Below are 13,629 nucleotides of genomic sequence, written 5' to 3'. Positions count from 1 at the left end.
ATTATGTCCCATTTTTGACCCTTTGTGCATGTGCAGAAAAGGCGTGCACGCTCACATTCCTGAACCGGTAGTGAAGGTAAGTGCATTTCACCACTGTACAAGGGCAATAATCAGTCAACTGCATTTAGTCATGGGGATCAGTGGCTTGATAACAGTGTGAACAGATTGCCCAATTAGATGGGCCAGGGATCCAATTCAGCAAGGCACTGGTTTGTTTATATGTCTATTTTTGACTAGATCCACTTCCTTCATTGTGTTCAGATCCAGTTGCTGCATGGAAATGTAATTTAACATAAGAATATCAACTGCATATAAAAGACTTCCATTTTCCATTGCTTCAATAAAGGGAAAGTTTATGCAAGAAGAATTGAATGCAATAAATTGCTTCCTCTATTGACAAAAATGCGAAGTGTGCTACTGAATACTCAAGTGCATTTTAGAAACAAGCATTGGCCTTTGATTTCAAGGCAAACAGTGATTAATTATACCAACAATCGGTTTCTCTCCAACTGCTGGGGGAAACTGCACACGTCACCCAAAATATTTCTATTTTTTTTTCTCTACCCAGAGTATTTCTTGCAACCTATCATTCTCAGCCACAAAAGCCAGTGGCCCTTAAAAGTGCAAATATATGCATGTTTTCTTCCAGCCACTTCATCTCTGTCTGTTAGCTATTGGGAAATGGACTGCTGGCTTTCCTCATGCCATCATTAGTGGGACCGCAGAATGTGGCTCCAACTAGCTAGAATGAGAGGGTGATCAATGCCTCAGCGGAAAAGTGTTCTAGCAAATAATTAGAATAATCACAGGATGGGAGTCTCTCTTGCCTGACAGAAATAATGGGCCTTTTGCTTGAAATTTAGGTGTGTAGGAAGTTAGCACTTACCCTTCTAGAAAAATGAAATATTCTACGAAATATTAAAAATGCAGAATATTTCCCCTAAAAGAGAAATAGAAATTTTAAGACAGAAACTCAGCCCTGGCTCCCTGCCCCCAGCAGATATTTTGGTTATTTACAAGACAAAAGACTGGGCCACCTTATCTACAGCACAAAAGGCCTTCACCTCAGGACGTAATAGGATTAGCCCTCTACCCAGTGGTGGGATTCAGCCAGTTAGCACCACTTCGGGAGAACCGGTGGTTAACTTTCTGAGCAGTTTGGTGAATTGGTTGTTGGAAGAAATCATTAGGGCAGAGAACCAGTTGTTAAATTACTTGAATCCCACCACTGCCTCTACCCATCTCGCCACATGGCACCTGGGAAGATTGCATCACCCAGCAAGATTCAACCAAGCATGGGAGTCTGACAACCAATTGGGATACATTTCTTACCACAGGAACAGGAAGCAAATTCAAAACTCTCTCTCCTCTCACCCATGTGCTCTTTTTGCCCAGGACCTCAAACTACGTGGTTCTGTCCACCATTAAACCATCTTTCCAATCAGTCTCCATAGTTCTAGTGTCTTCCTTCCCACTTGAAACTGGACCCAGATAGACATTTCTTCCAACAGTGGCCTCCATTAGAACTGTAACAGTTTAAAGTTTCTGACACCTTTATAGCGTACGGCAAACTACTACACAGAAATCACGTGGAACTTTATTTTTGCCTAATTAAATTCATATGGCTTCATCCCTTTTCATCACCTTAATGAAGATATCAACTGCACTAATCCAAGACTAGGAAAGCAGTAACAAAGTATGGTCCTGATGGAATTTCGCCATTCTATTAATGACGGTTATGGCTCATATAGGCCAGGTTCATTTATGTTAGCTAGTTTGTAGCTCAGTGTACCAAGTGGACCCCAGAAAATTAGATAATCCATAACATAGGATTAGAATTCAGTTACTAGGGACCTTGATTTTTGGACAATACTCTAGCCAATTTTGCATATATAGGGAGTTGAAGGAGTCCCAGGATGGCCATGATTTACATCAAGAATTTGGCTCTTGCTACAAGCTATCTATGTGGTTCTGAAGTCTTATCCCATGGTCCCTTATAAAGATTTTCTCCAGTTTGTAGGAAAATGTTTCAGTTCTGCTTTTCCAGAACTGGATAATTCAGTTTTCCCAGTACCTTGCTTACTAAAACAAAATAACTATTTTCTTCCAACTGTATAAAGTGTAGGTTACAATATTACCATAAGGGAGGCCTAATTTCCATAATATATAGATTTTAGGGGGGAAATTAACATTCCTTCTTAGTTACAATGGTGGCCACTTCTACTTTTGCAGTTTCAAAGTGGCCCAGAATTAATCCAAAGGGGGATTGTCCCTTTTAGACCATTGAAATTAACATTGGAATTGATCTGAAGCTGCAACATGAATTAATATTCTGACAAGCCCAGAGTGCCCCGCAGAGTGGCCATCATCTCTACCTACATCTAGCAAAGTGGCATAAATAGTGGCTTTATTAAGGGATCCTGGTTCGTTATATTCATTCTCTTCCTTCAACTGTGCTAACCTTTGTTCCACTGAGATGACCAGCACACAGCAACAATCAAATGCAGAAGACAGTTTATATTAGATTAAAATGCTGTTTAGCTTAAACTGTTTTATTTCATTTCTGTTGGTGGCACATTGACTTCCACATTGCAATATTTTTCAAAAATAATATCAATAATCCTACCAGGACTTTAAAAAATCCATCACACTTTTGCAGTATCATTAATTAAACCTGCATCATCATTCCCTGTGGTGCCTGGCTGACTGGGGAATTCTGGGAGTTGAAATCTACACATATTAAAGTTGCCAAGGTTGAGAATCACTGATAGACATTAAATAAATCAGCAGTAACACTCAATTTTATCTGATCTTGATTTTGTTCAAGCTTTTGTGTTTCCTGTAGGTGTCCCTGAATGTTTAACATTCAAAGTTTGAGACTTAAAAAGTGATGAGCGCTGCAAAAAGCTAAGAGCTTATTAAAAATCATTCTATTACTATATCATCCATAAATAAGAAATAAAGATAAAAAGGCAGGAGGAAGAGACATGTCTATGATTAATCAGCCCTTAGAATGGTTTTTCCAAGGCTCACTTTTTGTATTTCTTACCACCTACAGCTTCTAAGTATGCAAACAAGTAGCAAAGATATTGCTTTTATTAATCAGAAAGATTAAAGACAACAAATGTTAGTGTTTAATGGGGTGCACATACAAACTATAGCATAAATAATAATGTTGACAAACTATATTAAGCCAAGTATTAACAATATGGGTCCATATTCAGTTGGCTACAATATTGATTGACATGTTAGTTAAATCTGAGCATTTTAATTGATTCCTGGTGTGATTTGTTATTGATTAAATCAGATTCAAAATTTCAAAATTCAAAATCTCCAATGAGAGAGTCCTTGGAAGCTTTCATGTTCATGAAATGATTGCAATGAATCTATTATTTCTTAGCTTAGGGAATATGCGCCAGATGCGTCACATGCAGGCCATGCCCATCCCAGCTCCGCGAATGGGAAAAACGACATGAAATGTCATGTAATGGCAATGTGATGCAGCGAGTGTGACACCTGTCTTCTAGATTATACAGGAAAAGTATCTCCATTAAGCAGGTGCCATTGTATTATCTATTGCAGGGGTCTCCAACCTTGGCAACTTTAAGCCTGCTGGACTTCAACTCCCAGAATTGCTGGCTTTGCTGGCTGGGGAATTCTGGGAGTTGAAGTCCACCAGGCTTAAAGTTGCCAAGGTTGGGGACCCCTGATCTATTGTACTTATTCCTACAATATGTGAGTAGGAGCAATCCTAAAAATATGCACAAATTCACCTGAACTGAATGTTCAGTCAATTTATCTAGAAATGACCAAACTTTTGAAAAATATTATAATTTACTATATTATCACTTTCAGCCAATTGAACCAGAATGAACAAATACTATAAAGGCATTTTCTCCTTCTCTTTCATATTTTCACCATGATTAAGCAATCAAAATAAAAATATTGATTCTAGATATTGCTTATTCAGTCATTGCTGCATCATGGGAAATTGCCCCATATCATTCTGTTTCTGTTATGACATTTCTTCCAGCCTAGCTTTCATGACTCTTCAACTGGCAGCAGTTTTTAAAGATATTTATTTGTGGCTTGGGAAAGGCTTAGTTTGTCATGTATTTATTTTGTCTTGAAACTGCTTTTGCATACATTAGTACATCAGAGTTCTTCATTCAACTGGTATGCTATCTTCTGCTACAAACCATTTTGGATGAAAATTCAGAATTATGATTTAAACATTAAAGTGTAACAAATAAAAACAAGCCAGTGTGAAGTACAGAACAATGGAGACCAGCAGTGTCAACTCAGATGTTAAAAGTTATCTGAATAAAAAAAAAAGTTTTCCTATTCAGAGGAAGAGTATCAAAGATGGAATAGTCTACCTTCTATTTACATTTTTTTTTACAACAGTTCAAGAATCTCCACCATCTGTTCACAATAAGATGGGATGAGTATGCTGGCAAAACTCTTGTGTATTAGGGTTTATCCCTAAATGATGCACAATAAAATAACAGCAGTTACTAGTATACTTTTACCATGGGAATGGATGCACTCATTATTCTACCTAAACATAGTTGGACATCTGCTTCAGCTAGTTTGAACGTATGAACGTTTTTTTTTAGCTGCTTTTATCGGTTATTTCTAATTTTGTACACAGGTCAGAATTCATTAGAGCCAAGCAGCCAATGTAGTTTAATAAATATATAAATGATGGCTTGATCTCAATTTATTTTCATTAAAGAGGCACAGGTTTCTTCTTCGTTTATTCATTCTTGTCTAAGGTTTAAGGGAGAACCAACATTTTCTAGTATCTGGACTGATCCAGGAAAACAATTGTAGGAGAAATAGAGATAATATAATAGTCTTGAGACAGCAATATTTTTACTAATTTCTGATAAGGAAAACAACTTCTTCCTCACACTCTTCCTCTTATTCCTTTGTCCTTGAACTTTCAGATGTGTGTATGTGCGTGCTTGTATTGTTGCTTTTAAAGTGGTATCCATTCACTGTGGTTTCCTGCATATGAACTATTCAATTACTTCAATGCTTTTCTGTTTGCTATAGCATGAAACAGTGATAGCTGGAATAATTCACCTGTCTCCTTGAGATAGCAAGCCTGGTAATTTTAAACTCTGTTCATTTTATCCATACCAGCAAATGTCATAAAATTGTTATAGAAATATTCTTTTTCCCCTCTGTAGAATCTTCACCCAGGAATTCCACATGCAATATTGGCATAAATAGATAAAACCTAAAATTGCATTGCTGTCCCCTCATAAAGGAGACAGCCTATTTTCTGTTTTTAGGTTTGTAATTTAGGAATAAAGTGGTTTTTGATGGCTTAGAAGAAAGTGAAAACCAGATCAATAATAATAATACTAATAATGTGTTGATGTTTGCAGTCAAATTTTCTGGTCAGGACAGAAGAATGTATGCAAAACAAATTAACTTCTTGTTTTGAAAAATGGATGGAGTCGATTGTTATTCAATTTTAGTAGTATAATTAGAATTTTAGAATAGAGAGGATCATATATGAAACTTGGTTATTCCTGTGCATCAAGGAAGAGAATTTGATAAATTTGATAAAAACTCAGTTCTCTCTGTGTGTGTGTATGTGTATGTGTATGTATTTATGTATATATATATATGAATGATAAGGTTTACATAGATATCTAATTTTATCACCCAAACAGGACACTATCAGAACTTGAAGTCTATTCCACAATACTTTTATTTTCAAAAAATAAATCTTTAATAATGCTGTATGTTCAAAACTCTAACTACTCAAATTTGTTCTGAACTGCTTCATCATTCAGTAAGATACTCTAAGTTCCAGGAGAAAACCAAAAGATATAGGAAAAGGGCCTCTTTCTGTTCATTTCCATTCTATTTGTGGAACTTAAGAAGTTTTTATGCGCAGCTTCATCTATAAGAAACAGGTTTCCAGACAGGGTAAATGGGAGTTGATTGCATCAATAAGTAGACTGTGAGGAGGGTGTCTCTAAGTATTTTGCGTTATGTGGTATATTTGAAATATTAAAAGCACTTTGGGGGCACTTTAACATATGTTTTACAACTATGTATATTTTACAGCTATGAAGGAGACTTTTGTATTCTGAAGTTTCTATGCTGAAATATTAGTTTTCCATAAGACAAGCTGGGGAAACTCTTGTTCACTATCCCACAGCTTATTTTTTATCTTCTTAATACCTAACAAAATACTGAAATACATAATTTCCCCCTAAGTATGTTTATAAGTTTCATCCTGGATAGAGAAGCATTCCTGGAAATAGTGAAGATTTTTAACATATATATAACTACACAAATATGATGTAAAAAAACCCCTCTATACTGTTATTTATTTTGTAGTGGATGCAAATCAGTTTTACTATTTTTCCCCAAGTAACAGAATAAAAGAATAACAAAGTAGGAAGGGACCTTGGAGATATTTATTTATTTATTTATTTATTTATTTATTTATTTATTTATTTATTTATTTATTTTTGTCACAATAATATATGTAGGTATCATACAAAAAGATTATATAGTATATAAACACATATATGAGTAAATATAAGGAGGTATAAGCATATATATATATATAGGAAGAAGAAAAGAAAAACAATAGGACAGGAACGGTAGGCATGTTTGTGCGCTTATGCACGCCCCTTATGGTCCTCTTAGGAATGGGGTGAGGTCAATAGTAGAAAGTTTTTGGTTAAAGCTTTTAGGATTATGGGAAGAGACCACAGAGTCAGGTAAAGTATTCCAAGCACTGATGATTCTGTTACAGAAGTCATATTTTCTGCAATCTAGATTAAAGCGGTTGACATTAAGTTTAAATCTATTGGTTGCTCTAGTATTATTGCAATTAAAGCTGAAGTAGTCTTTGACAGGAAGGACATTACAATAGATGATTCTGTGAGTTAAACTTAGGTCTTGTCGAAGGCGATGGAGTTCCAAGTTTTCTAAGCCTAGGATTTCAAGTCTGGTGGGATAAGGTATTTTATTGTTTTCAGAGGAATGGAGAACTCTTCTTGTAAAATATTTCTGGACACGTTCAATTGTATTGATGTCAGAGATGTGGTGAGGGTTCCAAACAGGCGAGCTGTATTCTAGAATTGGTCTAGCAAATGTTTTATATGCTCTGGTTAGTAGTGTGGTGTTTTTGGAAAAGAAGCTACGCAAGATTAGGTTTACAACTCTTAGAGCTTTTTTTGCTATGTAGTTGCAGTGCTTTGGCACTTAGATCATTTGACATGAAAACTCCAAGGTCTTTAACGGGATGGAGGTCGTTTGTAAGGTAATGTCCATCTAGTATGTACTTAGTGTTTGGGTTCTTTTTTCCTATATGTAAGTCTGAGCATTTGCTGGTTGAAATTTGGAGCTGCCAATTTTTAGACCAAGCGGTTAGATGATCAAGGTCATTTTGAATGATAGAAGTATTGTCTGTGATGTTAAATAGTTTGACATCGTCAGCAAAGAGAACACAATTACTTGAGATATGGTCACAAAGATCATTAATGTATAGTATAAAGAGTGTTGGTCCAAGGACGCTGCCCTGAGGAACGCCACTCTTGACAGGAACAGGATTTGATAAAGCATTGCCAATTTTGACCACTTGTTGTCTGTTAGACAGAAAAGCAGATATCCATTTGTGAAGGGGTCCTGAGATGCCATAGGATATTAGTTTTAGGAGAAGTTTATCGTGTACTACTGAGTCAAAAGCTTTGCAGAAGTCTATGTAGATTGCATCTATTGATTTGCCTTGATCAAGATTTGTAGTCCATATGTTTTTACAGTGGAGAAGTTGTAAGTTACATGATAATTTTTTCCTGAAACCAAATTGTTTATTGGAGAGTAGGTTGTTAGATTCTAAGTGTGAGGTAATGGATTGGTTGATGATTGATTCCATGATTTTGCAGGTGACGCAGCAAAGAGACATCGGTCTGTAATTTTCGACTAAGCTGGGTTCTCCTTTTTTGAAAATAGGGATGACTGCAGCTAGTGACCAAAGTTTGGGAAGGGAACTGGTAGTGAAAGCTTTATCAAAGATAATACTTAGGGGTTCTGCTATATTAATGGAAAGTTTTTTTAAGAAGTATGCACATAGTCCATCGGGTCCAATAGATAGTGATGGTTTTAGGTTATGAAGAGCTTTTCCAACATTATCTTCTGTGAAATCTATATGAGTTAAGTCATCATAATCATTGCTGGTACGTTTGTGGAATGTCGGATATGTGTTATCGGAGTTAACAAAAACTGAGCCAAAGAAAATGTTGAAGAGGTTTGCTTTAACTGTTTCATCATTGCATTCTTTGTTGTTAGAATCTTTTAGTGGTGGGATGGATCTTGAGTCTTTAAGTTTATTGTTAACAAAATTATAAAAGGCACGATTGGAATTTGTGCACAGAAGGTTCTCTTCTTGCTTGGTGTGGTAATTTGTGCATTCAGTTTTTATTTGGTTGCATATATTTCTGTAGTAGTTTTTAAAATTTGCAACATAGCCTTTTTTGTTTCTTTTCCAGAGGGATTTTTTTTTTGATTGAAGCTTTTTTATTGATATGGGTAGTTTGTTTTTCCTGATCATGGTAGTCATTTGTGGTACATATAGTTTAATGACTCTATTGATTTCAAGTAGGAAGACTCTATAGTGGTCTTCAGCGGTTATGCAGGTTGCAAATAGATTTTGCCAGTCCAGAAATGAAAAATCGTTGTTTATAAGGTCGTAATTGGCTTTTTTGAAGTTGTAGTTGGGAATACTGTTGTTATGACAATTTAAGTATGGATGTATATTGAGACGAAAATCAATCATGCAGTGGTCACTGTTGGAAAAAGGTTCTTTAATTTGTAGTCCGTAAATTGAGTTTGAATTGTTGCAGAAGATGAGATTAAGGCAGTTGTTGAGTCTTGTATTGTTAGTTACAAATTGTTCAAGACCTAGGTTTGTAACAGCGTTGTATAGTGTAGCATGGATTGGGTCAGTTGAACATTCATTAGTTATCCAGTTAATGAGAGGTAGATTTAGGTCACCCAGGAAGATGAGAGGATATGGGCAAGAGGTAGCCCATGTTAGCATTGAGGTTAGCATATTTGCATGGGTAATGTCATAGTCAGGGGCTCTGTAGCATAGTAAGAATCGAAGAGTAGTGTCAAGGGATAGGTCCCATACAATAGTTTCAGGAAGAGAAAGTTTATGTACTACTTGGATATTTTTTAGATTCAGTGACTTTTTGTAAAAGATAGCCACTCCACCACCTCTTCGGTTTTCACGATCTGATCGATAGACTTGATACTCTTTGTTTGAGATAATGGAGTCAGGAAGGGATGAGTTCAGCGTAAGAAACTCTATGTCATTTCACACATATGGTTGTCCACTCACTTCTTTAAAACTTCCAATGTTGAACATCACAATTTCTGGACACAAGTCATTCCACTGATTAATTGTTCTGTTAGGAAATTTCTTCTTAGTTTTAGATTGATTTTCTCCTTGATTAGTTTCCATCCATTGTTTCTTGTCCTGCCTTCAGGTGCTTTGGAAAATAGATTGACTCCCTCTTCTTTGTGGCAGATCCTTAGATATTGGAATACTGCTATCATGTCACCCCTAGTCCTTCTTTTCATTAAACTAGACATACCCAATTCCTGCAACTCTTCTTTGTATGTTTTAGCCTCCAGTCCTGTATTCATCCTTGTTGCTCTTCTCTGCCCTCTTTGTAGAGTCACAACATCTTTTTGAGATGGTGGTGACCAAAAGTGAATGCAATATTCGAATTATGGTCTTATCAAGGCATTATAAAGCAGTATCAAGGCATTATAAACCAGTATTAATACTTCACATGATCCTGATTCTATCTGTCTAGGACTGAGTTGGCTTTTTTGGCAGCTGCAGTGCACAGCTGGCTCATATTTAAGTGATTGTCCACTAGGACTTCAAGATCTTTCTTGCAGTATGTTTTCTAAATTACTCTACTAATATGGGAGAGATCACACACTCTGTTTCATGTGAGATGCTTTAGCGACATTAAAAGCTAATTCTTGTTATTAGAACTATTGAGATCTGTCTGAAATTAAATCTTACTGAAAATCATCAAATCCAATATGATTTATTTTTGGTGGGGGAATCAGTACTGCCATTCAACATACCATACAAGCCATTTAATGAACTCCATCCAACTCTGCGTTCCCCAGGCTCGCTGGCAGAACCAGGTTTTCAGTGCGTTCTGGAAGAGTGTTAGAGTGGGAGCCATTCTAATATCTGTGGGAATGATGTTCCAGACAGACAGAGCCATCACAGAGAAGGCCATTCTTCTGGGTCCCACTAGGGGATGGAATCCACAACATTCCTTGCCTCCCCACTCTGGTGGGTCGGATAATCCGGCAATAGATGGTCCCTCAGATAACCCGGTCCCAAGCCATGAAGGGCTTTCAACCGGCACCTTGAATTGCACATGGAAGCAAATCGGCAACCAATGCAGTTCCCGCAGGAAAGGTGATACATGTACACACCGAGGTCTGCACAAAACCATGCAGGCCGCTGCATTTTGCACCAACTGGAACTTCCAGATGCTCTTCAAGGCCAGCCCCATGTAGAGCACATTGCAATAGTCAAGACAGGAAGTGACTAGGACATGAGTGACTGTGAGTTTCTCCAAACATTTCTACCAAACATTCTGCTTCTATTAAGTAAATTATGCCTAGCATATTTTAAATAAGTATCTGGATTTAGATAATATGTCATCCTCAAGGAGGGAGGTGATGGCAACCAACAGCTTGAAAAGGAGGAACTAATGTAATCTGGTTTAAGCATGCTAAACTAAAATTGCTTTAAGCAATTATATATGTATTGGGAAGAAGGGCAATGGAAGGAGATTTGTCAGCATTTCCATTCAAAATGTAGTTGAAGACAAGGAAAAGAAAATCTGTGAAAATGCTAGTAAATTATTGTGTCTTTTAAGAACTCTGAACAAATAAAGAAATATAGACAGTAAACAAAATTAGGAAGTAAATACAAGCAATCTTTCATTCAATTATTTATTTAATGCTCCAAAAGCAAATTCCCAGAGCTTACTCTGTTTACTTTATAACATAACACAAATCTATTCAAATCTACAACTTTTGTAAACATTCGGTTTCAATATAAAATTTGAATTGCTACTGTAAATTAATGAAAAATATGCATCTGAAGCCTTTCAGAACCCAACACTAGCCACTAAGCTCAACTTGGAGTAATTAACCATCAGGATAACTTATTTCTTCTCCATCTACTTAAATCATTTTTATTATCAAAACATCTGTTAGTGATTAATCAGCTTATAGAACCAGAAAAATATAATGCTTACTTTATACATTTTAGGACTTTTCCTTCCTTGAAATTGTATACAATTTAACTCTCAGCTTTGAAATTCTAATTGTATGGAATTTATATTGGTTTTCAACAAAGTCTTCATATTTCTTGTTTTCTTCCTTTTGCAGTCTACCACTCTTCTTACACATATGCTCATATTCAACTATAGCCTGGATACTGGATTATGTACTTATTTGCAAATAGATAAGGACATACAACTGAATACTGCACATCAGTTCCCTTTGTTCTGATTGCCAGATCTGTGTGCATAATCCTAATAAAAAATGTGACCATCAATCAAATAGCTGCTCAGATGAGAAGGAAGTGAAGGCGATAAGATTTTGACTCCCTGGCTCCTTTGCCCCATGAAATAACTAACTGAGTGCCTTCTGACAATCTCAGGCATAGAGCTGAAATAAACTGAAGTTTTATTTAGCAAATAAATGTAAAGGTCAAACATACTGGACTGTATTTTTCTTTTACTTAAATGGCTCAAATTTCACTTATTCTGATTATTCTTTTACAATGTTCTTATATTTTCTGCTTTAATACTACGATTTATTTATACAAGCAATAAAGGGATAGCAATGCATGGATCATTTACTATGCTATTGCATATGTATAGCTGGTTTTACTGTGGTCAACAAATTCAGTTCCCTTTACAACAATCTTCTCCAATCTGATGCCCTTCAGATGCATTTGTACTAACCTATCAGAATTTCCTAGCCAACATAGCCAAATTCTTGAAGTTGCAGTCACAATATGCCTTGAGGATGGAGATAATTGTTTTAGATTAGAATGTCTTAATATAGTTACAAGTATGAATAAAGTCTTGCCACAGACATGCAATTTCAATTAAATGAAAAGTATTAAAAATAAGAGAAAACCATTTCAAGGAGTATTACAATATCTAAACATTAAATTGCACAATACTCCATCCATGTACATTACATATTTTAACCTACAATCCTTGCAAATGATACTTTGGCTTAAAAAGTAATAAATGTAGAAATCATGCAGCATCAAGGAAAACTCCCCCTAGTTTTTTTGGGATTCAGTCCATTATAGGACTTCGTGCTTCAAAATATGGTAGGACAAAATTTTCTATTTGCGTTTTTATGTTAAGCATTCCACATGGCTGAATAAGAATGAACATTCTGTATTTAATAGCTTGTTTTTGAGAAATAAGACTTGTGATAAATCAGTGAATAATATGTCAACAGTAACATTCCTAAGAAAAACATTTTGCCTCCCTTTCATAAAAATAATTGGCTGGAAGGAGGATTGATTATAATCATCCATTTTAAATGTTAAAAGTGCTGATATAACTTGTTTCTTCCATTTCTTTTGAAAGGCATTTCTCTTTAGTGATTTATGATGAGTGAGTGTGCTTCAGTGTTGTATGGGTTCTCTTCTCTGGTTTGTTGGCAGCTTGATTGTTTCCTTGGATTCGATGGTAGGAACATCTATAAGGGATTGCTTTTTCTTTCCTGCCAATAGGAAAAATACACAAGTAGATGAATAATCTGAATGATATCAAGGCTACATGACATTGTACATCCTATGGTAATATAGGGCTGGGAAGTGCTCAACAGGCTAATGCAGCCTGTTATTAACACACAGCTGCCTGCAATTACAATTACTGCAGGCTCCCACCAGGCCCAAGGTTAACTCAGCCTTCCATCCTTTATAAGGTAGGTAAAATGAGGACCCAGATTGTTGGGGGGGGCAATACAAGTTGACTTTGTATATAATATACAAATGGATGAGACTATTGCCTTACACAATGTAAGCTGCCTTGAGTCTTCGGAGAAGGGCAGGATATAAATTCAAAAAAAAAAATGTGGGTAGAGTTAAGCTGCCAACCAAAAATATATTTGTTTCAAAACACACAAAATAGTCTTTTAATTTAATAATCAATGAACATATGCCAAACATCTGAAAATTATGCAGGACAATGCCAATCTGCCACTGATTGGGTTTCTATTTGGGCAGAAAGAATCTTATATGCTCACAGCTAGATGTAAAGCTTTTACTAATACATTAAGTATTCAGTATAACAGACCCCAATTAGATGGCCTTTAGAAACAATAGATAACAAATTCTGAACATTTCCCCAAGATCCATATATTTGAAGTAGTCCATAGATCCATGAATATGATGCAATTAAACAGAAATTATGTAATTTAAATATGGAGATATTGGATATAATGGGCATTCTGATTGAACACTTTTTTGTTGAATGATTTGTCAAACCAATAGTTTACTATTTTCAGAAACAGAGA

General features: G+C 35.9%; 1 protein-coding gene across 1 annotated transcript in view; it reads right to left on the bottom strand.

The window, feature by feature from the left end:
• Window positions 1-11,165: 11,165 nt before the first annotated feature.
• Window positions 11,166-13,629, bottom strand: part of AGBL4 (AGBL carboxypeptidase 4) — a 950,336-nt gene continuing 947,872 nt past the window's right edge. Inside the window, exon 13 of the mRNA XM_058175448.1 lies at window positions 11,166-12,834. Coding sequence (XP_058031431.1) covers window positions 12,717-12,834 — 118 coding nt within the window. The 3' untranslated portion in view covers window positions 11,166-12,716. The remainder of the gene's footprint in view (window positions 12,835-13,629) is intronic.

The sequence above is a fragment of the Ahaetulla prasina genome, chromosome 3, assembly GCF_028640845.1.
Source record: "Ahaetulla prasina isolate Xishuangbanna chromosome 3, ASM2864084v1, whole genome shotgun sequence".
Classification (NCBI taxonomy): domain Eukaryota; kingdom Metazoa; phylum Chordata; class Lepidosauria; order Squamata; family Colubridae; genus Ahaetulla; species Ahaetulla prasina.
The sequence above is the reverse complement of the archived record's forward strand: the minus strand, read 5'-3'. Positions and strand labels throughout refer to the sequence as shown.